We start from the raw sequence: 24,320 nt of genomic DNA, 5'->3' as shown, positions 1-24,320 counted from the left end.
GGCCCACTTACTATAAATTTATCTCCTCTCTTTGAACTACTAGTTACATATCTGCACATAACTACAACTTCCAACCACGACTTCTCTCGACTACTAACTTACTCTCTGCTTCCAGATTTGCTAATTCCGCTTACTTGCCATGCTGTCGCCCTTAGATATTTTCCTAATGACTATTCCTTATCCCATTACAATTGTTCGTTGCGTGTATAATTGTTATTCACTGAAATTTTTTAATTATATAGAATGTTTCCATGCTAATTTTGCCCATATACTTTATTATTATTATCTTAATTTTTTTATTTATAAAAAAATTCTTCTTCTTTTTTTTTTAAATAAGCTTAAGCTTACAATACGTATTCCCCTTTAAGTCTCTTTCCTTCTTTTGATAAAAGTAGATTCGAAATTTGGAGACTATGGGCATATTCCTTAGGTGGACAATGGCCTTAGAACATGAGCACTGTAATCATCGGAGCAATATGGCCTTAGTTGCTAATGCTCCTAAAAACCAAAACAACAACTGTAATCATGACTGTTCTTATACATGTAAGGAAGGATTATGAGAATCTTCGAAAATATTTCTAAGAATGCCTTCAAATAAAAACATTGAACAGCACTGATTCAGTTTCCATAATTTTAGCACTTAATGGCTTAAATTGCAATTGTGCCATCAAATTTCGGACCAAATTTCACGTACTCAGAAGATACTGCTAACGTTTTAGCAGAATTCCAAATGAACAAAGGTTCACAGTTTGGCGGAGATTTAAGACTATTTCGTAGAACGATATTTCTCTGTTATGGAACTTCACTTTAGCCTAAAATGACAATTCATTTAGTGACTACCGAGCAGTAATCTTCAAAGCGGATGTTATTTTTGAATCAGAACGCTACTGAACCTTTATAAAAGCTTAGAACTATTTTTATTGACACCAAAGGTTCGGTCTTTTTTTCTTCCTTTGGAATCAGTGACCACAAAGAGGAAGAATGCACCCGCTAATGTACAGCAACTCTTACAATGTGCTCAAGACACGAAAGCGCAGAACGCTTATGTTTGATGCAGGGTAGGCGTGAAAGCCAGCACCGGGGTTAGAGGAATGTGGTTCGGGTTTATGAACACCAAATGCCTTCATTTCTACAGACGTAGAATTACATTCATCAATGAACACATCACGGAACGCAGCGTGTTTCCGATATAGCCCACTTTGCTGTCAAATGCGTCAATTCTTTTGTTCCGAGATCAGAAAGTTTCTTGCCTATCAGTCTTTCTTCATGCAGTGATATAAATGTTATTAACTCGAATATTACACGTTTCGTCGAACATTTTCTCCTGTTTGCATGAAAACTGTTGAATTTTTTCAGAGATGTCTAGAAAGGAAAGTCTGTGGTTACCGATCCTGCTTGGGGGTGATTCCCAAACGATTATTGTCTCCATTTAGAGTAAATTTTGACTTCAAAATAAAAAGAACCAGTTACACCACAGACCTTCTGTATCCCAAGAAACACTGATTCCTGATGGATAATTCAGCTTTCGGGGGAAAACGCGTTTCACGTCTTAAGTATTTTCGCTCTAAAACAGAAGTGAAAACTATTTTATTTTCGCACGCCCTGTATATTATTACCATACTGGATTTATAGTGGGCAAACTGAACTTGTCAGTCGTTGACAAACTAAGAAAATTGACTTCGCCATTGATTAAACCTCTTTCTCCACCGACGTATCCAATGCACTCCAATTAACCGATTCTTTTCATCTAATAGTACTGTGACTTCCGAATGGAATATAATTCATGTCGTCTAATTTATGTTTCTTAAAAATAAAAAAGAAACACGTAGCCCTATAACACCTGTGACAAACAATATATGGCTTTTTCTTATATTTTATTATATCACTGAATGGTCGAAGATTCGATAGGGGAATGCAGATACTTCGATCTCTACAATTTCCAGGATGGGGCCCATGAGGACTTTAATATACAGGGACTCAACATTGTATGTGTGTTGTAAGCTGTTTGCGTGTACTTAGGAGAAACATCCGAAACTCTGCTTGCTAAAATCTTAATCTCTCTCCTCATATTCATTTGCATAATCTGTGCAATGTTTTCTTTAATGGAACACCGGACAAAGATTAACAATACAGATGACAGAATCGCATTTATTCATTAGAGAAACACAAACTTGGCGATATCAAATTTTTTTATTAAATATACATGTTATAGAATACAAATGATGAGAGTTTTATAGTACAGTACAAATAATCCGTGCTAGTTTTATATAACAGTTGGTATTTAAGAACATTTATATACAAAATCACGCCATAAGAGATTTAATATTCGGATCCATTTATATTTTTTAAAGAAAATACTTCAAATTCTTCTGTTCTGTTGCCTGCCCTGGAGTTGAAACTTGCCATGCTATCACAAAGAGTTGCATTGGTATTGCACTATATACAAATAGTTCCATATCGAGAAGAAATTTTATTGATTCAGTGGAGTTGCCATTTCATCGGAGTGGAAAAGCAGACCCCTGTTTAGTGCACACTTACATTCTGACACTCTGCGTAAATGATTAATGCTAGAGAATATGGAGAGAAATTCCAAATTATGCATTAAGTGAGAACAACAAAAACGGCCAATGAAGCAATCGATTACATTACAATGAAGCAATCGATTACATTTGTGTGAAGTAGAACATGGGAAATAAAAACCAACGTGTGCATACCCGTTAAACAACAGGCTCTAGTTAAATATATTTAACAAAGACCTGTTCAGTATGACCATCTGGCATCAGTCGACTTGTGCGCAATTTTCGTTCATACTCTACAAATGAGAGGGTTGTAAGTGAACAGAAGGAGAAGGCATAAAAATCAAACAAAAACTGTGACTGGAAATTAAAATACCAAGTATAATTTTATCGATCGATTGGAATGAGTTTAATTTTAAGTTTTCCATTGTTTATCTGGGCATCATAACACTGTCTCCTGACTTGATGGCACATCAGATCTAATCTCCACTGCTAATTGCACCGCTTTCGGCTGCAGAAGACCAGAATTGAAAAATTCCAGAGGAACCTAGCAAAAAACAAAACATTATTAATATTGGAACGTGTTATATTCTAACAAAACACGCTATTAATACATTATATGCTGTCCAGCTCTTCGTAAATCTTTAGCATTTTCTCATATCTACCACATTCTTACAAATCCCATAAAGGTTAATCTTACAAGTAATCAAAACTTTTCAAAAAGGTTTCAAAAAGAAAACATTGAGAGTACTCTAAGAATGACAAATTGATCTTCTAAGGATCCTGTCTTAGTTATTTTAAGATTAAATTATTTCCAAATAACGTAATAAGAAAAATGAAACCGTTATCAAGGCCAACTGAAAAGAAATAGAAGAAATTTATGACGTAATTGTTCAACCGGTATTGACGAATGAGCTTCAAAAACTCATACCGATGCACGAATGAGGAAATGTGGGAAAGACATTCGCGAAAATCAACTGAAAACCCCTACTTTAAACAGTGTGTGTATAAATTTCTAAAACGTGCCATTGTAGGCAAGTTGAGTCTTTTGAAGCACCACGAATTAAACAAAAGACCAGAGACCAGAACAATATTCTTAAATATGCGACATTAAATTTGTAAACAATTGTCCAAATATTACCTTTGTATCCGAGCACACCGAGAACTTGATGTGACGTAACACCTTTGCCAGACACAGTTTGGCTTCCATCAGCGCGAACCTCATAGCGATGCAGTTCCTCGGCCCGGCTCCAAAAGGCAAATAAGTGAAAGGCGATCGTTTGGCTTTGGCTTCAGGCGCCCATCTTTAAATGAAAAAACAATTTATTTCATTTAAATTACTTCCAGATAAGGAAAGTTTAAAAACTTACGACAAGTGGATTATCGTGTGGTCATTTCAGAAACAACAACTGATGCAACCAAATTATCTACTTTTCTTTTGTTATATAGTTTGTTCAATGGAGTCCTTTGTGACATTAGGGGATCATCACGAGGAACGGAAACAAATGCTTCAACTTCTTCAGAATCAATGGCAGATGCGATCCCGCTAAATCATCATCATTTGTTAAGAAATTTTTGCATTATGTGGAAAAGATAAAAACTTGGTGAATTCAATTTTATTTCTAATTACAGTGGACCTTCATGGCCATTCAAAGACGAAGTTCTTACCTTTCAGGAATAAACTCTTCTGGTTCTGGATAATATTCTGGGTCATGATGCATACCATACACTGGAACAGACACAATCATTCCTTTAGGAAGGACGAGTCCCGTATCTCCTAATTTATAATCGTATTCGACTCTCCGCTCCAAGCTGCACAAAAGGAAAAAAATAAAATAAATAGATTGCAGTACATGATGCATTAAACACTGTTCAGGAATTACGTGGGAAATGTTCACAATTAAACATTACGAAATTCTAATTTGATTTCCTGGCGAAATTCCACACACACACACACACGAACATTTCCAAATACGAGGGTTCAGTTAAAACACGTTTAAGTCTTTTAAATTATTTTGGTTTTAAATAAATTATAAAAGTCACTTGTAGCGATTACCTGCTGCATTAATCGCTACATGGCCTTTTTAATAATCAATATAATCCTGAAAAAAGAGCTCTCTTTAACAGAACAAAACAAGTAAGTCGCAGGATGAAAAATTACTTCTACGCGGAGTGTTTCAGTTACCCCCACCTCAATTTTTGAGGCAAAGTTTGAATCCATTTGGCAACGTAAAGGTGCGCTTTTTTGAAAAACAGCCTGAATCCTTCTGTCACTTGATCTCATCGCTTATGTTTGGTGCTCAGGCGCAGGCGTTTCGAATTGTTAGCCTATCGTTTCGAGTTAATGTTAACATTGGGCTCTTTGAAAGCAAAGGGCCACGTGGTCCAAGGAAATTGTTACAATAATTTTTCTTTCAGAAATTTGGGATCGATAAATTTCACTGTTGCAGACAGCGGATGATCCTTCCACTTACCTACTTACACGTTTATTGTCTGGCGGCAAGGGGGACTCTCTCAAGCTCGGTGTATAACTCTGCGATGCATACAGTTTCCTGTAAAGGCCACAATGTGTAAAAGTGTAGGGTTGTGAAGGGTAGTGTCGGGTTCTGTTATTCTTCTGGTCGTTTAGCCGTGGGGCCCCTAGTGAGACCTCACGTTGCCCGTCACTAACCCATTGGAGATAGGCCAGACAGTGCAATAGAGGGAAAGAACTCTGGCTCTACGCAGATTCGCCTGAGCTTTCTAGGGGTTCCTAAAAAAATAATGAAAAGAAACAAAAAGAAGGAAATTAAAGTGAGTGTGAGAGATAGTTTGAGAGAGGAAAGTAAAATTAGAAGCAGGGAATACGAAGAAAGAGTGTATCCTTTAATGAGTGAGGTAGGGAGGGACGAAGAGTTCGGATGTTCTTGGGTTGGGGATCGAGCCCACCCAGACCTACGGAAAGGATAAAAGATTGCACGGCTGGGTTGCCGCACAAAGATGAGCTGCTCAATGGCATGGGTCATCGGAAGATGACAGTTCCACCTGTCCCACAATTAGGTATACAGGTGAATTTCTACCTTGTGTGGGTTAGATGATTATATAGTCAAGTCCGTGTAGATTGTCAAGTTTGGTATTAATCTTCAGATTGCTCAAATCAAGTTGGTTTGGGTTCTCGGGTTGCTCCTAAGTGGTGAACACTTCCTTGTGCGAACTGTGAGAGTGCGATGAAACTGTCCTGTACAGCGAGGAAAGAGTGGTCTTGTCCAGATGGAAACAATATAATGAACGTAATGAGACGCGCTGTGGAGTCTACATAGTTTGGGCAGCTGTACTAGTTATGCTCCCAGCTTTCTGCTTGATTGTGGGTGCATGTTCCTATTTGATGAATAGGAACATGCGTTCCTATTCATCAAACCTTCCCCCGTAGTAGGTTGCGCATCCTCAGGGAAAATGTGGGCCAAGATGTTATTGACTGTGGTATTCGAAGAGCAACTCATAGTGCCTTCAGGAATGATCATCGATTGAGCAATTTTTCCTCTGGGGCGCTTGACAGTTACAACGCAGTAGACAAATCCCCATGAGTCACGGTTTTCCGTAGTCGAGACAGGGTGCGCCAAAAAAATATATCACATGAACTGATAAATGGCACGAAGTTTCACTTTAAAGTGTACGTAAAAGAAAGAAAAACAGCATTTCCAATAACTTATAATGATGAGCGATTAATTGCTATATTTTAATTATTTAATAAAAATTTACATTGAAAAAAAAAATACATACTTTAATGCAGGAGGGAATATTCGTAGAGTTTCTGAAACAACCCAGTCCAAATATTTCATATTGCTGATGGTGTCGTAGCTTAGTTCCCCCTGGTGGAAATTAAACATTTAAAATTATATTAATTTTTAAAAAATTAAAAAAATCAAACAAATTAGCAGAAAATTCAAAATCAAAGAAAAAAAAACAATAGAAAAAAATGTTTAGAATTTTAATCTACTAAAGTATATATTTAGTGAAAGGACAAAACCGAAATTTAAATTTCTGTGCATGTTTCAAAACAGTAGACAGATTTAAAAAAAAAACAAGATAAATTCTTAACATTTAAAGATAACTCTAAATAAGATATTTTGATGAGTTACTCAAAAGACTTTTCCGCGTTGTCTGGAAAAAATCAAGTTTTAAACCTTATGATTGAAATATCTAAAATCAAACGCAAATGATTCAAGCAATCAAATGAAACAGAAAATTTGGATATTTTACTTTGGGTTGGAAAACATAATTACAACATGGTTAGGCTGCATTTTGAGTACTGTATACAGGTCTGGAGACATCATCTTAGGATGTAGATCTGCCGGAATGAGTGCAGAGAAGGGAGAGGAGATTAGAGAGGGGAACAAGGTGGTGTTCTTACCAAGAAAGACTTCAGTTCTGCAAATTGCAGCATCTGGAGACTAGGCCCCTGCGAGGTGATTTGATTGAAGTGTTTAACGGTTTGAATATATTGAGCAAGCTCAGTGCTGATTGAATTTTTCCTCTTGCTCGGACTATACAAGTGAGGGAGCTCAAATTCAAATTGAGGAAGGATGGTTGTGTGGATAGATAGATGTGAGGGCGTTTTTATTCAGCCAACGGGTGGCTGATTGTTGGAACAAATTCCTATTTCCTGTTGTGGAAGTGAGCAGTTTGAATAAATTCAAGGAAGAACTAAACAAATTATATAATCTATAAATGGTACAAACTGAAAGTTATCTTCTACATTAAGATCTGGATTTTTTGAGGCTTGATCTGCATGATTATTTCCTGGGATTACAATATGGCTGGGAATCCAACAGAGAGACACTTATTTTCTTGCTTTATGCAAAACTCTGAGTTGTTTTTTGATATGCTGAATCAAGGAATTTGAGGAATATTTGCTATTCTGTAGAGCTGCTACGGCACTAAAGGAGTCATTAGAGCAGGTAGAAGCTGATGCTCGGTAATATCATCCCGTGCTAGTTTAATAGCATGTAATTCTGCTGTGAATATACTGCAAACATGAGACAAGGAGACAGATATAATGTATTCCGGTAAAACTACTGCGGCACCTACTGAGTTGTTAGATTTTGAACCATCCGAGTAAATCTGATGACTGTTTCTATTTTAAAAACTGTGCCGTGCGTGGAGCTTCTGTATAACGATTGGAAAGAACTCTTTTTTTATTCCTGTTTGTAAGATGTGAAATGGACAAAGGCACAGATGGAATCCAAGGGTGTTCTGAGTTTATATCTACTGCAGAAATGTGCTGGAAATGTATTTCCCAAACTCGAGCTAAGTGTCTGAGACGCAGTCTTACTGGTTTATTTTCATATGGCTTGCAATCATAATTACTCGTCCATGATGAATCGTGAATAATGGACCAATTTTGTTGTGATGGCGACTGTATATTTTTCCACATACACACACAGTAGATAATCTCGTCGAAGGTGCAGCAAGGGTTCCGATGCATCTGCATACAGGCTGTAAATTGGTGAAGTTCTAAATGCTCCTAGAGCTATACGGAGAGCATTATGGTGAATGGTATCTAGGCGACGTAAGATGCTCCTTCTTGCTAAAGCATATATAGGAGATCAATAATCCAAACGAGATCTAATTAAAGTTTTATATAATAGTAGTAATGTGTACCTGTCGGCTCCCCAGGTCATTGAAGATACTGTGGGCAAGATGTTAAGTTTTGAGAGGCAACTAGTTCGACGTCTTGGTATATGTTCATGAAAGTTTAGTTTTCTATCTAATGTTAAGCCCAAGAAGGAGAAATTTTGAACAACAGGTAGAGCAATTTTATTTAAGTATAAGACCACGCATTTTACAGAAGTGTATAACAGCTGATTTTTTCTCAAATATTCTATATCCATTTTTTTAGACCATGCTTCTATTTTGTTTATGGGCAATTGGAGCTGTCGTTCAATTGTGTTTATGCTTTGTGATTGAAATGAAATGGAAAGATCATCGGCATACATATATATTTCCGATGATGGTGGTATAACCTTTGTGATATTGTTCAACCGCAGTGCAAACAGGGTTGCACTTTATACTGACCCCTTCCTGTTGTATATATATTGTAGATAAACAGCCTTTATATAGTACCTGAAATGCTCTGTCAGTAAGGAAATTTTCTATAAATTGTGGAAGGAGAAATTTATCCTCTATATCCTAACTGAAATAGATCTCGTAGAATTCCGAATCTTCATGTTGTGTCAAAAGCTTTTTCAAAATCTAGATTTACCATCACCATATGCTGATTTCTTATAAATCAGTTTCTAATATTTGTTTCCACTTGGCATGTAGATCAAAGTGTTCATCTTTTTTTCCTAAATCCAAATTGGTGGGGTGATAAAACATTCTCTTTTTCCAGCAACCACGTAAGTCTATTATGTGAAATTTCATTCACATCTGCCCATGACATGACATGACATGATCGTCCTATTCCTGCTAGTTCCTACAACCAACTTAATCCCTCAAGCACGAAAGGTATTAGAAATCATAGCGCTAAGTAAATTGCATGGCTTAAAAGTTGAGAGAGCAGAAAGTACTTGTTCACATTAAATTGGCTTTCTGTGGATTGTAATTTTCGGGAAATACGCGCAAAGGAAAGTTGTTCGAAATAACAGAAGTAGAAGGATAAATGAAGAAAAGTTCATTTTGTGAGTGTGTAGTTGATTCTGGAGCTGGGGGGGGGGTGGATGTCAGAGCTTTTCTCTGGAGACTGAACATGGTTTTTACCACTTCAAGCGTCTAATAAACAGATAAAGTAGTGGTAGATAGAGAAAGTAGAGGTAAATAAACAGAGAGCAAAATAGACGAAGAAAGGCATCTATGATAAGCTTGGTGAAACAAAGGAACAGAATTTCTCTGCGCGATGTGAACGCATACCTTGTTCTCTGATTACTCTGATTCAGATCTGATTGGCCACTTCCAGTGTAATAGGTGCAATTTATCTGTCCTTGCACGTGTGGAACATTCACGGTTATTAACAGTCCCACCATCGTGAAAGATTTCGTTGTCGGTCCAGAATGATCGTTCATTGTCAAAATTTGTCTCACCCGACTAACAAATGAGACCTGAATTTCATCTCTTAGGTTGAAGACTCCAGAGTAGGGTATCTGTAACAAATGCTGAGACTCCCTTAAATTACTCGAAGTTTATAAATGCATCCGGGCTCCGATTATAATGTGTTCTCTGGAATGTGTTACACTAATATGGCGCCGATCTTTTGGCCGCCCTCATTACTAGGTGGCCAACGCCATCGCATCCTTCTCTGCTAGAAAACTGTAACACTGCCATCAAGATCAATTGGCCGGTGGGTCCCAGCTGAAGCGTTGCTTTCATCAGAAATAAGCATTTCACAAGCAAACAGAAGCTGTCTGGCTCTATGGCTGACAGGAATTTTTACACTGGTGTGCAAAACTTAAGGACCAGTCAGGTTTTTACCGGTAGCTGCTCATAAGAGTGGCCTGGATATGGGAAAAGCATACCAAAGGAACCTCGTGAGGTACAGAAATGATGAAGGAAACAACACCGACACAACGGAAACAAAACGATACAGGGGGACTTTATTCAAAATGGCAACATAGCACTGGCTGCCATGATACAGATGCATCACTACCAAAGATGGAACAAAGGGAAGGGGTGGTCCTCAGTAGGAGATATGGCCACCCGTAATGTCGATGGAGGCTTTGCACCGCCTGTCCATACTTAGAAAAATACTGTTGATAAATTATTTCGGTAACATCGTCCTGTAGGCGTTTTCTTTTTCTCTCTGCTAAAGCCTATTGCTAAAAATTTAGCTAGCTAAAGCCAATATTTTCTACTTTAATCAGTGTTTGATTTAAGGCATCTGACTGCTAATGGAAGTTCCAAATCCGGTTACCTAAGTAGGGTGACACAACTCACTCCAGACGCTAGTAATAGTTATGGAATTTTTAATAAAACATTTATTACACAATTTACATTAATTGAGTTTCACAATATCAAATTCAATGAAGCACTATTTCTATATATGCTAATCATACTAAAATTATACAAGCAATTATTCACAGTAAATCCAAGCTACTATTCATCACACAACAAAATTCTATTAATTTATGATCTATGGACCGCCCTTACAATCACCATTGAATACTTTTCTTTTTAGAGTTCAAACCCATTCCATTTTTAATTAGGGCGCCTCCGTAGCCAGGTGGGAAGGAGCAGCAGTGCGTAGCACACGCTTCTTGATTAGACCGGGGTTCGAGCCCATAACCACCAAATACGGAGGATCAGGGAATGACCACCGCATGCATATCCCGGAGCAATATGGCCTTTGTTGCTAATGCTACAAATAACAACAACATTTTTAATTACTATTTTGTACAAAGTCAAGGGTTTTTAGAAACACCGATTGCCTCTTAAGGGGTTCTTTTTAGCGAATTATTATCATTCCGTAGGACAATAGTTAGAGGAACGTCCTTTAGAAAAATTTCTACTTACGGTTCCCTTTGTTTGCCAGGACGGATCAGTCTGCTAAGCGCGATATTTCTTCCATTACAAATCTCCTTGAGCCTCTTATGCTTTTCCCCTTCTTATCAGCCAGATCTTCAACCCTTTCCCTTATTTCTGAAGCTTCCAAAATGTTCTTCATAACTTTATGAAAACTTTCATTTGGACCCGACGGTCACCCACATTTCGAAAGTTGATCCTGTCTTTTCCTTCTAACTTAACTTCAACTCACGCTGCTAGCTAAGACCATGGCTCTGAAATTCTCCGCGGCTGCTCCTACACTTCTCCATATCCCATTCGACTTCCACAACCCTCTAAAAAACACCACTCCAAATTCACCTAAGAACTGCTCTATTTTCCCGCTTCTACGTCCCTTATATCTCGAAAATTTTCTCCCTGTTTCTTGTTTAATCCTCTTTAATCCAATCCTTGACCATCTAAAAACCCTTCCTGTTCGTTTCACCGTATAATTTCTGGTTTGGCCATCTCCGGGAAAACGGTCTTTTCGCGGAAACGATATCATTGACCTTTTAAAACTCTTCTTAAAACATTTATTGACCGTTTCTATTTTATTCGAATAAATAATTCGGTATAATATTCCAGCATTTTATTATAATTATAATATATATATTTTTTTTTTTTTCATTATTAGTAAGCCAAGGATTACAGTCCATTCCTCTGTCAGCGCCATCTTCAGCTGGTGAACATTTTCGGGTGGTTATGGACGTGCCGCTAGCTGTTTGTTTGTTTGTTTGTTTGTTTCGGAATTTATTGGGCGCATCGGCAACTATGGCCATAGTGCGCCATGCATATGGTAACTATGCATGTAATTTCTTTTCAAATAGAGAAAATGGAAAGAAGGGACCAAAAAGTTTTTCTAACTAAAGGAGGTGATATACTTTAATTATCTTGAGAAAATTATAAATGCTTGAGACATTTGTTTCGTTGTTTAAAATTGAGGTAAGTGTAGGATCTTTTGTTGTGGCTGAAGTGCAAAGCATCTGGCGTTCTCTTGTATATTTTGTGCATTCGACCAGAATGTGTTTCACTGTGAGCATTGTATTACAGTGATGACATTGAGGGGGTATCTCTCCTCTTAAAAGATAACCATGAGTTACATTTGTATGTCCTATTCGCAGACGAGCTAATATTACCTCCTGGTGTCGGATTGAACTGAAGCTGGAAGGCCATCGCTCAAGGTTTGGCTTGATACTTCGAAGTTTATTGTTTGGCTGATTTTCCCATAATAACTGCCATTGGCGCGTGCATTTTTCATGGATTATTGGTCGATAGTCTTGATGAGGCACTTTCCACTTGTTCTCAGATGAAAGGTGAGCTAATTTGGCAGCATTGTCCGCTAGTTCATTTCCAGGAATTGCCATATGTCCTGGGACCCAGCAGAAGTGTATGTTTTTCCCAAGTACTGATAAGGTATGCAGAGAGTTGACTATTCTTTCCACGACTGGGTGGGTCATGTTCATTGTGTTTTTTAGTGCTTGAAGGGCACTTAAGGAATCTGTGAAAATAATGCTGTTGTTAATATCGGAAGACTCGATATGATTCAGTGCAACCTGAATTGCTATTAGTTCTGCGGAAAATATACTGAACTCACGTGATAACTGATAAGCTAATGTGATGTTTGGGAAAACTGCGGCGATTCCAACGTGGACATCATTCTTTGATCCATCAGTATGTACTATGGAAAAGCTAGGAAACTGGTTCACTACTGCATGGTATAGCTGCAAGAAATTTTCTCTATGCAATGTAGATTTATTCCATTCATGTAGATGTAAGTCACATGAGGGCGGAATGATATTCCAAGGAGCAAGAGAGGATGGAAGGCTATGTGCCACATTGTCTAAGGTTAGATTTAGTTCTTCTAAGAGGTGTTTTATTCTCATGCCCAAAGGACGATTAACATTAGGGCGGTTTTGGTATAACCTGGTGTGCTGTGATGAAAAAAGTATCTGCCAATTTGGGTGTTTTGGCATAGATCTAATTTTAAAGGCGTAACGTAGTATCAGTTGTTGTCGCCTGATCGAAAGAGGAGGTTCGTGTGCTTCAGCATATAAGCTATGTATTGGAGACGTGCGATATGCTCCTAATGCAATCCGTATGCCACTATGATGGATAGGGTCAAGCCAGCGAAGGGCACTAGGTCTTGCTGAACTATAGACTTGTGCTCCGTAGTCAAGTTTTGATCTTATTAATGCTCTATATAGCCGTAATAAAGTAAGGCGATCAGCTCCCCAATTAGTTGCAGAGAGAACCCGGATGATATTTAGTTTTTGTTGACATGAGTTTCTTAGTCTTTTGATATGCTCAACAAAGGTGAGTTTCTGGTCTAAAGTGATTCCTAAGAACCGTATGCTCGGTTGAACTGCTATTGGTTGGCGATTCAGTTCTAGCTCTGGATTGGGATGGAGTTTTCGTTGGCGGCAAAAATGGATGCAAAATGTTTTTTCCGGACAAAGTTGAAATCCATTAGTCTGAGCCCATGAACAGATCTTATTTATTGCCCCTTGCAACTGTCTCTCAATAGTATTCATGTTTTTTGCATGACACCAAATACTCAGGTCGTCTACAAACAGTGCTTTATCAATAGTGTTTGGAATTTGTCCGGCAATGGTGTTTATTGCAATTATAAAAAGTGAAGCACTGAGTACAGAGCCTTGAGGAACTCCTTCTTCTTGGGAAAATACTTGGGACAGTGCCGCTAGCCGTCTCCCCAGAGCGTCCCATATGTGTTCGATGGGATTTAGATCGCAGGAACGGGCAGGCCAATCCGTACGAACAATGTCCTCACTTTCCAAAAGCATATCAATAGCTGCAGTGCAATGTGGTGTGGCGTTATCATCCATAAACACGAACTCGAGGCCAATGCACCTCGGACCAGACGCACATGGGGACGGATTACCTCAGTACAGTAGCGTGCACCGGTTAAAGTACCGTCTTCCAGTATCTGGAGTTGTGTTCGTCCATCCAAGGTTTCTGCATTTGGAAGAGGTTATCTCTTTATATCTACGGTAATTTTATGTTAATGTCCATTGTTATACTTAAAATTAAAAGTAAAGTTTTTAAATTTAATTTTAAAATAGTGGGTAAGCGGCAGATATATGTGAGACGTATCTCTTCAGGATGCCACACCGTTTCACTATTTCAGCGCAATCCGCTGAAATAGTCCACATATATTGCCATTGACGTTTCGACAGTTTCCTGTACATATATTTATTGCACAGGAAACTGTGGCATCTACGTTAAGTTAATTTTAAGATGTCAATAAATGCTGGTAGTTAGAAATTTACAATTACTAATCGATAAAAATATATAAAATATAAAAAATATTTTGGGATTACTGTTTCCTAGGTGTAATAGCTTACATTTTGTTGGATTAAAGCATAGCTGCCATTTTTCTGACCATTCCTGAAGTCTATCTAGGTCTCCCTGAAGAATCTCAGCTTGACAGTGATCATTAACTACTCTACCAATTTTAACATCATCTGCAAATTTAGACATCACGCCCTCTATCCCCTCATCGATGTCGTTTATGAAAATTAAAAACAACATTGGTCTTTGGGGAACCCCACTTCTTACGTCAACCCAATCTGAGGAATAGCCATTTATAACAACCCTCTGCCTCCTGCCCTGAAGCCATCCTGCTATCCATCTAAGGATTTTCCCAGTGATTCCAACCCGTTCCAGCTTATAAAGCAACCACTCATGTGGGACTCAGTGAAAGTCTTTGCTGAAATCTAAATAAAAAATGTCGAAATTATTCCCTAAATCCAGCTCATGAGTGACTCTTTCGAAATAGCGAACCAGATTTGTTAAACATGATTTTCCCTTTACAAAACCATGCTGAGTATCCTTGAGAATTTCAATTCTATCCAAATGATCCTGAATTCCACCCTTGATCATTGCCTCATTGATTTTCCCTACCACTGAAGTCAGACTGACAGGTGGATAATTTCCCACTTCACTCTTAGAGCCACCCTTATGTATGGGAGATACATTTGCACTTTTCCAATCCAACGGAATCTCCCCAGAGTCTAGTGATGCTCGCATAATTAGCCTCAATGGTTCGATGCATTCACTTGCCGCCTCCCTTAAGATTATAAGGTATATTCCATCAACTCCACGAGCTTTACTAGCCTATAGGCTCGATAGTTTTTTCAGTGAATAATCTTGCGAAATTTCAATATCATTAATTACATATTTTTCAACTTCGCTCCCACAATTTCCCATTGTCACAAAACGTTTTGCCTATCTTGCGACTGGCTTTGTAGCCAATCGCAAGATAGGCCAGTATTTTCGTACAAATTCCTAATGCAAAAAATTCCTTTTAAATATTACTTATTTGCTTTAATGTGAGTCAATATCGAATTGCTGGTAGGTTCGTATTTGATTGCAACAGGAAACAAATACTTAAAAAATAATAACTATATAGTATTGGTGTAAATACACCATAGTTAACCCATAAACTTCAGCTATGTCTGTAGCGAAGAGGGCATAGTTTTAATTGTATCTCATAATGTGGTTGCCTTCACAACGAGATAGCTGCTATTGCATTACTTCAAATAAATAACGCTTCTCTGGTAGAGAAGACTACTGTTATTTATTTTCAGCGGTACCACCACCCAGACGATCGTTTCGAAGCTATTTGTATGTATGTATGTGAATATCTACTCGAATATCCACTTGTCCCTATTAGACTTAGAAAAGCAAAAAGTAGAGGGAAAGTTATAGTAGGAGCGGAAGAGGAAGCGAAACGATGCAGAAGAATGAAAGGGACAGTAACTATTCAACTCACACCACTCAAAAACTCATAAATTCCTCGAATAAGCAACGCTTCCCCAGTAGAGAAGGCTGTTGTTACCTATTCTCGGAAACTCCGTGATTATCTGGTTCCCCTGGCGACCGTTTCAAGACTATTGGTCTATCATCAGTGGGCGGGCAGGTACCCAAGTAATACAACAAGCCATCACAGTTGCGAAATTATATCCACAATATGAGAGATGCCAAAAGGGTGTGGTAGTAATGTATTTTGAAAACGAAATGCACAAGACAATCCTTTGTGTATCTGCCCGTCCAGTGATGACGAAGCCCAATAGCTTCGAAACGATCATCTGGGTGGTGGTACCACTGAAAATAAATAACAGTAGTCTTATCTACTAGAGAAGCGTTATTTATTTGAAGTAATGCAATAGCAGCTATCTCGTGAAGGCAACCACAATATGAGATGTAATTAAAACGATGCCTTCTACGCTACATATGTAGTTCAAGTTCATGGTGTATTTACACCGTACTATATAGTTAATTATGAAAACCCATAAGGATTATGCCTTGTGCATTTCGTTTTCAAAAAATAATAAATAAAAGGCGAAATCATAACATACGCACATATTCGTCGAAGGTCCTGTCCACTTCCTCTATAAGCTTCTCCTGACAAGGTGGATTCAAGGCCAAGAGGTAAGAAGCAAAAGACAGCGTAGATGCAGTGGTGTCGTATCCAGCGATGAAGAACAGAAAACACTGAGCCAGCAACTCATCGTGAGTCAGTTCTGCAAGAGGACAGCGTGTGTCAGTCTTATTTTACTACGTACAATGCTAAACTGTTTATAAGTAATATTAGAAAAAAAAAAAATAAAATAAATAAACAAATAAAACAGCCAACGACAGGCTGTGCCACCTTCGACAGGCTCGTAATAAGGGCTGCAGCGCCAGTGAATCATTAAAAGTGTGCCATGGGAAAGGCACGCGACTTCAATAATACAACAACATTGCTACAGGCAGAAATTTGGCCGAAGTCTAAAAATACTCGAACTGTCTCGACTTTAAACAAAACACAGTGGGTTCGAATTGTCATAATCGTGCACGGTTGTGCAGTTAATACTTAGAATCAAAGAAGGACGAGGTTTGCTCAATATTTACGTGCCGAATTTTAACTGAAATTAATAGAAAATACTCGTGCCTTTCAACACGAAATGCTGACAATACACGGTCTATCAGATCACAGAATCGAATCATGAAAGAGGCCTCCGTAGCCAAGTGGTCAGGAGCGGGAGTGCAGTAGCACACGCTCTTTAAGTAGGCGGGGGTTCAAGCCCTGACTGCTAAATAAGGTCAATCTGCCAACCCGCACTGGACCCGCGTGGCAGATTATGGTCCATTTCCCCTAACGTGAATTGTTGAGGAAGGTTCCATCCTGCAGTGGTTTGATAATGGCTGCATATTTATTTATAACTTATAGACTGAGAAATGCTTTCTGACTTAGGGCTCGGAAATAAGACTACACGTAAATTATTAAGACGTAAAAAGCTAATCCATAGAATCAATAGATCAAAACAAATTATGTCAGCCAAATTTAAAATCTCTAATTGTGTAATGTTTGGATAGGTCCTATTTTTAACGACATAACTATGGAACGAAGAAACCAAATGTTGCGCTTTCCTTGACAAGAACCAGCCAGCTTATAAAGGTTTCATCCATCTTAATGTTTCCATGGTTTCCAGCCATCTTAAAATTCAATATCTTTCTTATGCGTTTTTTAAATATGTTTCTATTCTGTTACAGAAAAGTATTCTCTTTAGAAATCTGGGATGCCCATATTCTACCTTTGTACTGCGGTTTATAACGAAACATCTGCTTAACGTTGTCAGTTCCATTTTCGGCGTTCTCGACGTCTTCAGTTTGTGTCTCCTTAGCTGCGTCCATCATCATCTGCAGGAAGTCATTTCTAGGCTGAAAAACAATTTTAGAACAAATTTATGAATTATACTGATTTCTGTACTCAAAAAAGCAAACTAGATTAACTAAGTATCAAACATCTCATTCAGTTAAAAATCGCTTGAATTGCATCAGAAATGTACCACAAAGAAACTTATACTATAAATAACACCATTTTTTCAGCAATTTCAATTCTTCACCAATTGAATTCTTGAATCATAACTATCTTAAAGATCTCCTTTCATAATGCATTTCTCTATGAAAATTTGCACACATCTCCATTGAGCATTTTTCCACTCCTTAAATAACCTTTTCAGCAGCAACACTTCAGGGTTCAATGAATACTCACTTAATTTTCACAATAGGTTGTTGTTGTTATCAAAATTTCACGACACAAGGCCAACTGTGGCCAATATGTGTCTGTCAGAGTCGCTAAGTTCATTTTAGTGATTCATGGATGGATATATCAAAGTGTATTTATTATTCCAAGATGTTTAATATATATAAAGAGCTCACTTAGGTTTGCTTTGTCACCAAGTATATCAAAAAGGGTTAGAGGAGCTTGCAAGTTTGCTAATGATTGGAAGGATGTGGTTCGAACGGCTGAGTAGGATGGACAATCAATCAGGATGTGGCTTACTGTAAGTTGTATCTGACAGACAGAGCAGAGCCGGGGATCTTCTCTTAGAAGTAAATGTTTGTGATTGAGGAAGGTATGCCCAATGCGCAATCTTGTTAATATAACTTCCTCCTGTCTATTTGTACCTGAGCTAGACTGGCACGAACATAGATCTTTTTTTATTCTGCGAAGTTTAGTGCACGGTTGGTCCCTCCAAAGTTGTTTCCAAATGGAAGTATATTTGGTACGAAATACGTCCCTATAATCTGTAAATGGTACAAACTGAAAGTTATCTTGTACATTAAGATCTGGATTTTTTGCGGCTTGGTCTGCGTGATTATTTCCTGGGATTCCAACATGGCTGGGAATCCAACAGAGAGACACTTGTTTTCTTGCTTTATGCAAAACTCTGAGTTGTTTTTTGATATGCTGAATCCAGGAATTTGAGGAATATTTCCTATTCTGTAAAGCTGCTACTGCACTGAGGGAGTCAGTATAGATTAGAGCAGGTAGAAGTTGATGCTCGGTAATATCATCCAGTGCTAGTTTAATGGAGCTTCTATATAACGACTGGAGAGATCTCTTTTTCATTCCTGTTTGTAAGATGTGATATGGATAAAGGCACAGTCGGAATCCAAGGAGGTTCTGAGTTTATATCTACTGCAGAAATGTGCTGGAAATGTATTTTTTCCAAACTCGAGCTAAGTGTCTGAGACGCAGTCTACTGGTTTATTTTCATTTGGCTTGCAATCATAATTACTCGTTCATGGTGGATCGTGAATAATGGACCAATCTCGATGTGATGGCTGACTGTATATTTGTGCCGCATACATGCACAGTAGATAATCTCGTCGAAGGTGCAGCAAGGGTTCCGATGCATCTGCATACAGGCTGTAAATTGGTGAAGTTCTAAATGCTCCTAGAGCTATACGGAGAGCATTATGGTGAATGGTATCTAGGCGACGTAAGATGCTCCTTCTTGCTGAAGCATATACAGGAGGTCCATAATCCAAACGAGATCTAATCAAAGTTTTATATATTTGTAGTAATGTGTAGCTGTCAGCTTCCCAGGCCATTGAAGATACTGTGCGCAAGATGTTAAATTTTGAGAGGCAACTAGTTCGAAGTCTTAGTATATGTTCATGAAAGTTTGGTTTTCTGTCTAATGTTAAGAGCACAAGAAGGAGAAATTTTGAACAACAGGTAGAGCAATTTTATTTAAGTATAAGACCGGTTCAGTAAGAAGGCCACACGTTTTACAGAAGTGTATAACAGCTGATTTTTTCTCAGATATTGTATATCCATTAGTTTTAATCCATGCTTCTATTTTGTTTATGGATAATTGGAGCTGTCGTTCAATCGAGTTCATGCTTTGTGATTGAAATGAAATGGAAAGATCATCTGCATACATATATATTTCCAATGATGGTGGTATAACCTTTGTGATATTGTTCACCCGCAGCGCAAACAGGGTTGCACTTAATACTGAACCCTGGGGGACCCTTCCTATTGTACATATATTTTAGATAAACAGCCTTTATATTGTACCTGAAGTGTTCTGTCAATAAGGAATTTTTCTATAAATTGTGGAAGTTGTCCTCTGGAATAGATCTCGTAGGATTCCGAATCTCCACATTGTGTCAAAAGCTTTTCCAAGATCTAGATTCACCATCACTATATGCTGCTTTCTTATAAATGAGTTTCAAATATTTGTTTCTACTTTGACATGTAGATCAAGTGTTGATCTATTTTTCGAAAATCCAAATTGGTGGGGTGATAAAACATTCTGTTTTTCCAACAACCATGTAAGTCTATTTTGCGCCATTCGTTCAAGGATTTTCCCTAAGCAGCTGGTCAATGAAATAGGGCGATAATTATATGTATAGGAAGGATCTTTTCCGGGTTTGGGAAATGCAAGGACAATTGCATGCCGCCATATGGATGGATACAGGTTGTTCAAAAAAATTCTATTATATAGAGCTAGTAGATTTCCAGACAATCAGATTTTAGGTGTTGTATCATAGTATAATAAATGCCATCGGGACCTGGTGCGCTATTAGGCAATTTTGTAATGGTTGTAAGTAATTCCTCTTTTAGAAATAGTAGATTATAGGAATGAGATGTCTTGATAGAGAAATTCAACTTACTCCGTTCAGCTTGCTCTTTATATTTTTGAAAGTCAGTACAGTAGCTTGTAACTGCTGATATGGAAGCGAAAGATCCAACCAGAATTTCTGATATCTGGTCTGTTACAAAAATGTCCTGCCGTTTCCAATGGAATATTGGAGATTGTGTGCTTGGATATGTTCCACTTAAAATCCGAATTTTTTTCCACACCAAACCAGGCCTCGAGTTCCTAGTAAGTGTGGAAGCAAACATGATCCAAGAATTTTTCTGTGCTTTTTTCTGAATTCTCCTCGCTTTAGCTTTGGCTTTTTTATATGCAATCAAATTGAGGGTAGTTGGATATTTCCAGAACCTATTCCATGCAAGATTTTGTTTTGTTTTTGCTGTTGCACATTCTGCATTCCACCAAGAGTTGTACTGTGTCTGCCTTGCCTTACTTATTTGAGGTATTGTAGCTTTGGAAGCTTCTAGCAGTTGATCGTTGATATATAAGACAGCATCATCTATTGGCAGGGTTTCTATTAATTGCTTATCCCCGTATCCAGTTTTATTAATTGCATATATTTACTCCAATTAACTTTTTTTAAAATTCCATATTGTTCTGGTTCCTTCTGTAAGAGTCGATTGTGTCTGTATGGAACATACTATCGGAAAATGATCGCCGTTGTAAGGATCATTTAATACGAACCATTCTATACTAGGATAAATTGATGGAGAACATATTGTTAAGTCTATTGCAGAGGTGATACCCAAACTGATATAAGTGTGAGATCCGGTATTTAGTAAATTCAGCTGTTGATCATCTAGGAAAGTTTCGATTAAGTTACCTCTACTATCCGTGTGAGAAGATTCCCACAGATGATGAGGGGCATTCATATCTCCCATAAGGCAATAGGGAGATTGAAGCTGCATAGTAAGATCATTTAATTCCGATCTGGAGAGAGGAATATTTGGTGGAAGATAAAGGGACGAGATTGTGATAGAAATTCCGATGGCTATGCTCACAGCTACTGCTTCTAAGTTGGTTTTTAATGTTGTTTGCTCAGCTGGTATATTAGTATTCATCAAAATTGCCACTCCTCCTTTGGCAGTTCTGTTATCATTTCTGTCTCTCCGGAAAAGTGTATAATTTTAAAATGTGGGTAAAGATTGAAGTGTTAGATGGGTCTCCTGAAGGCAAATGCAGGCCGGTTTATACTGCTCAATAATATCTTTTATTTCATCCAATTTTTCCACTTAAACCACGACAGTTTCATTGTATAATCATATGTTTTGGTTTGGTTTCTTTTGGATTTTATTGGCGCATTAGGAACTATGGCTATAATGCGCCACAACCAGGTCATATATAAAAATTTCCTAGTAATAGAAAAGTGGACGGCAATTGCCTAATGAAATCATCAGGAAAGTAGGTGGCAGGACCTGCCAGAGCAAACTTTAAGGGAACAACTGGCTGGCCTCCACGTGGCGGAGTACGTAAACGTCAGGTCCCGTCAGGGGTCTGGCGGCTAACAATCCAGATGAACAAGGGGCACAACATATTACACAACACATGACCCACACACACTTTTAAACCTCTGGCATTGACAGCGTACTGTCCTCGATACAAAGAACATACGCTGAGATGGGGTAAATCGCTGGTGCCGTTAGACTCGAAGATACTCTGTACTCTGTAATGAAATCATTAAGGCCTGCCTGAGTAATGTCGTTTGATAAAGCAGACAACACTTTTGATCGATTAGGTAGAGGCCCCTTTGGTCCCCAGAAGAAACAGAAGGGTTTAAGTTATTTATCAGTAAAATAAAATTTTCTGATGCTCTAAGTATCTACCATGCAGCCCTACGATGGAACGTCCACTCGCGAACTAGCTGGTACCGATTGTGTGAATGGGACGCCAAGTTAGTTATTACAGCGTCATACAAACATTTCCAAGAAGTTTTGTCCCTGTCCCCCACCCCTTTTATAGGCCTTGCCACTGAAATCCTTGGAAATTAGGTGGTGGAGCCTGCCAGAGTACTTAAATAATCTACTGGGTGCCTGACCTGCCTCCTAGTGGCAAAGTGTGGGCAACGGTGGGTCCCAACGGCTTAATGGTCAGAGAAACAACAGAACATAACGCTACACAACTGACCACTCCCAGGAACCTCCGTAGCCAGGTGGGCAGGAGCAGCAGTGCGTAGCACACGCTTCTTGATCAGACCGTGGTTCGAGCCCATGACCACCAAATACGGAGGATGCTGAAAGGTCAGGGAATGACCACCGCATATCCCGGAGCAATATGGTCTTAGTTGCTAATGCTCCTAAAAACCAAATAACAAACAAACAGACCACTCCCCACACACCTTTTAAACCTCTGGCCTCCACAGAGTTCTGTGTCACTCACAAAGAATACAACGCGGAGATGGGGGAAACCCCTGGTGTCATCAGACAACTAAGACACTTTACACTTTGTCCCAGGACCAAAGGGAAGGAGCCCTATTGGAATGCAGTTGAACCTAACAGTAAGAACCCGTGAAACCTTGTCTTGTCGAAGCAGGAGCAAGAGTGGTGTATCAGGGTCGGACCGCTCACTCACCACGGTCCCCATCCCTTTCCGAGTTTCCATGGTCCCGATGCAAGGCTACACACGCCGGATCCCAATAATGTGACCCTGGATCCAAGGTATGAGCATTGAATCCCAGTGAAGTTAATCAGCAAGCTCAGCAGCATCACTGGGAGATCCCCTCACCTTGTACAGGTGCCCACTTAGAGGGGTTTTGTTTATCAGTTTTGTCAGTAGAGTAACATTCTAATGAAAACGTGTTTATTATTTATTAATAAGGAAGTCTGTACATTAATAAATCGATTACTAAAAGCCACTGAACTGTGAAAAAATACGTCAATATAAGATTTACCTTGATTTGTTGCTTTCTGTTGTCAATTACTTCCCGAACTATATCCTGAAAGAAACTCGTTTCTTTCTTCGACAAGAAGTTCAGACCCAATAATCTTCCAAACATTGGAAACACAACTAAGCAAAAACCAATAAAAGAAATTTTATTATAACTATGTATCGATAGTCAATTTAATTTGGTAAAAATGTAAAAAACTTTAAAATTTTTACATCTTAAAGGGTAAAAATAAAGAGACATTTCCCTTAATGACACTAGGACAAAGGCAATCCAAATAGCCAAATTGATATCAATATTATTATTACCAAACATAAACGCGACTTAGCTCTAGCAGTTAAATTGATTTTTCATTGCATTTGATGTTTTCAGATACCAGCAAACAAAGTAAGATGAAATGCAACTAGTCTCTTTTCAGGTTGACCATTGTAATTTTGTCCTGGTGTCATTTTGCCCTTGATAACCGTCCCTCGTGGGTAGCACAGTTAGTAGGATCGCTGATCTCCCCCACACAGGGCGAAAAAGACCAGAGTTCGAGTTCTGTCGATGACGCGAGGAATTTTTATGGGCCTTTTTTTCAACGTGGCAGAGTTAGTCGGTCTCAGGCGAAGGTAGCATGTTTTTTCTCCCGAAAACTCGGGTTTTTCCTCCAGCAAACAGAAAATCGACCTCATTACAGACAGTATACACGGAACAATATGGACGCAGCCGTTGATGCTCTTGAAACCTTATTACGATAACAACATTAATAACCGTAGTGGTTTTCGTCCATTAAAATTCAAATCAAATGAAATCAAACCGCTGTAATTACCATACATGAGAGATAAAACAAATTATGCACTGGTGTTCAAAGGAAGTGCATCACCTAGGAATTTCATATTTCTAACCCATTTTGCGATGGTATGTTACATTAATGACTAACATCACAAATAGAAATGTAAACAAAAGATATTT

General features: G+C 38.4%; 1 protein-coding gene across 1 annotated transcript in view; it reads right to left on the bottom strand.

The window, feature by feature from the left end:
- Positions 1-2,171: 2,171 nt before the first annotated feature.
- The window catches only part of LOC150085915 (cytochrome P450 3A8-like), a 59,423-nt gene continuing 37,274 nt past the window's right edge, over positions 2,172-24,320 (bottom strand). Inside the window, exons 8-14 of the mRNA XM_090374296.1 lie at positions 23,373-23,488; positions 17,624-17,750; positions 16,410-16,570; positions 6,276-6,364; positions 4,185-4,328; positions 3,658-3,820; positions 2,172-3,063 (exon numbers count right to left, since the gene is read on the bottom strand). Of these exons, the coding sequence (XP_090230422.1) occupies positions 2,959-3,063; positions 3,658-3,820; positions 4,185-4,328; positions 6,276-6,364; positions 16,410-16,570; positions 17,624-17,750; positions 23,373-23,488 (905 nt within the window). The 3' untranslated portion in view covers positions 2,172-2,958. The remainder of the gene's footprint in view (positions 3,064-3,657; positions 3,821-4,184; positions 4,329-6,275; positions 6,365-16,409; positions 16,571-17,623; positions 17,751-23,372; positions 23,489-24,320) is intronic.

Source organism: Mastigoproctus giganteus, chromosome 5 (assembly GCF_048544385.1).
Source record: "Mastigoproctus giganteus isolate SK-2022 chromosome 5, ASM4854438v1, whole genome shotgun sequence".
NCBI classification, from domain to species: Eukaryota; Metazoa; Arthropoda; class Arachnida; order Uropygi; family Thelyphonidae; genus Mastigoproctus; species Mastigoproctus giganteus.
The sequence above is the reverse complement of the archived record's forward strand: the minus strand, read 5'-3'. Positions and strand labels throughout refer to the sequence as shown.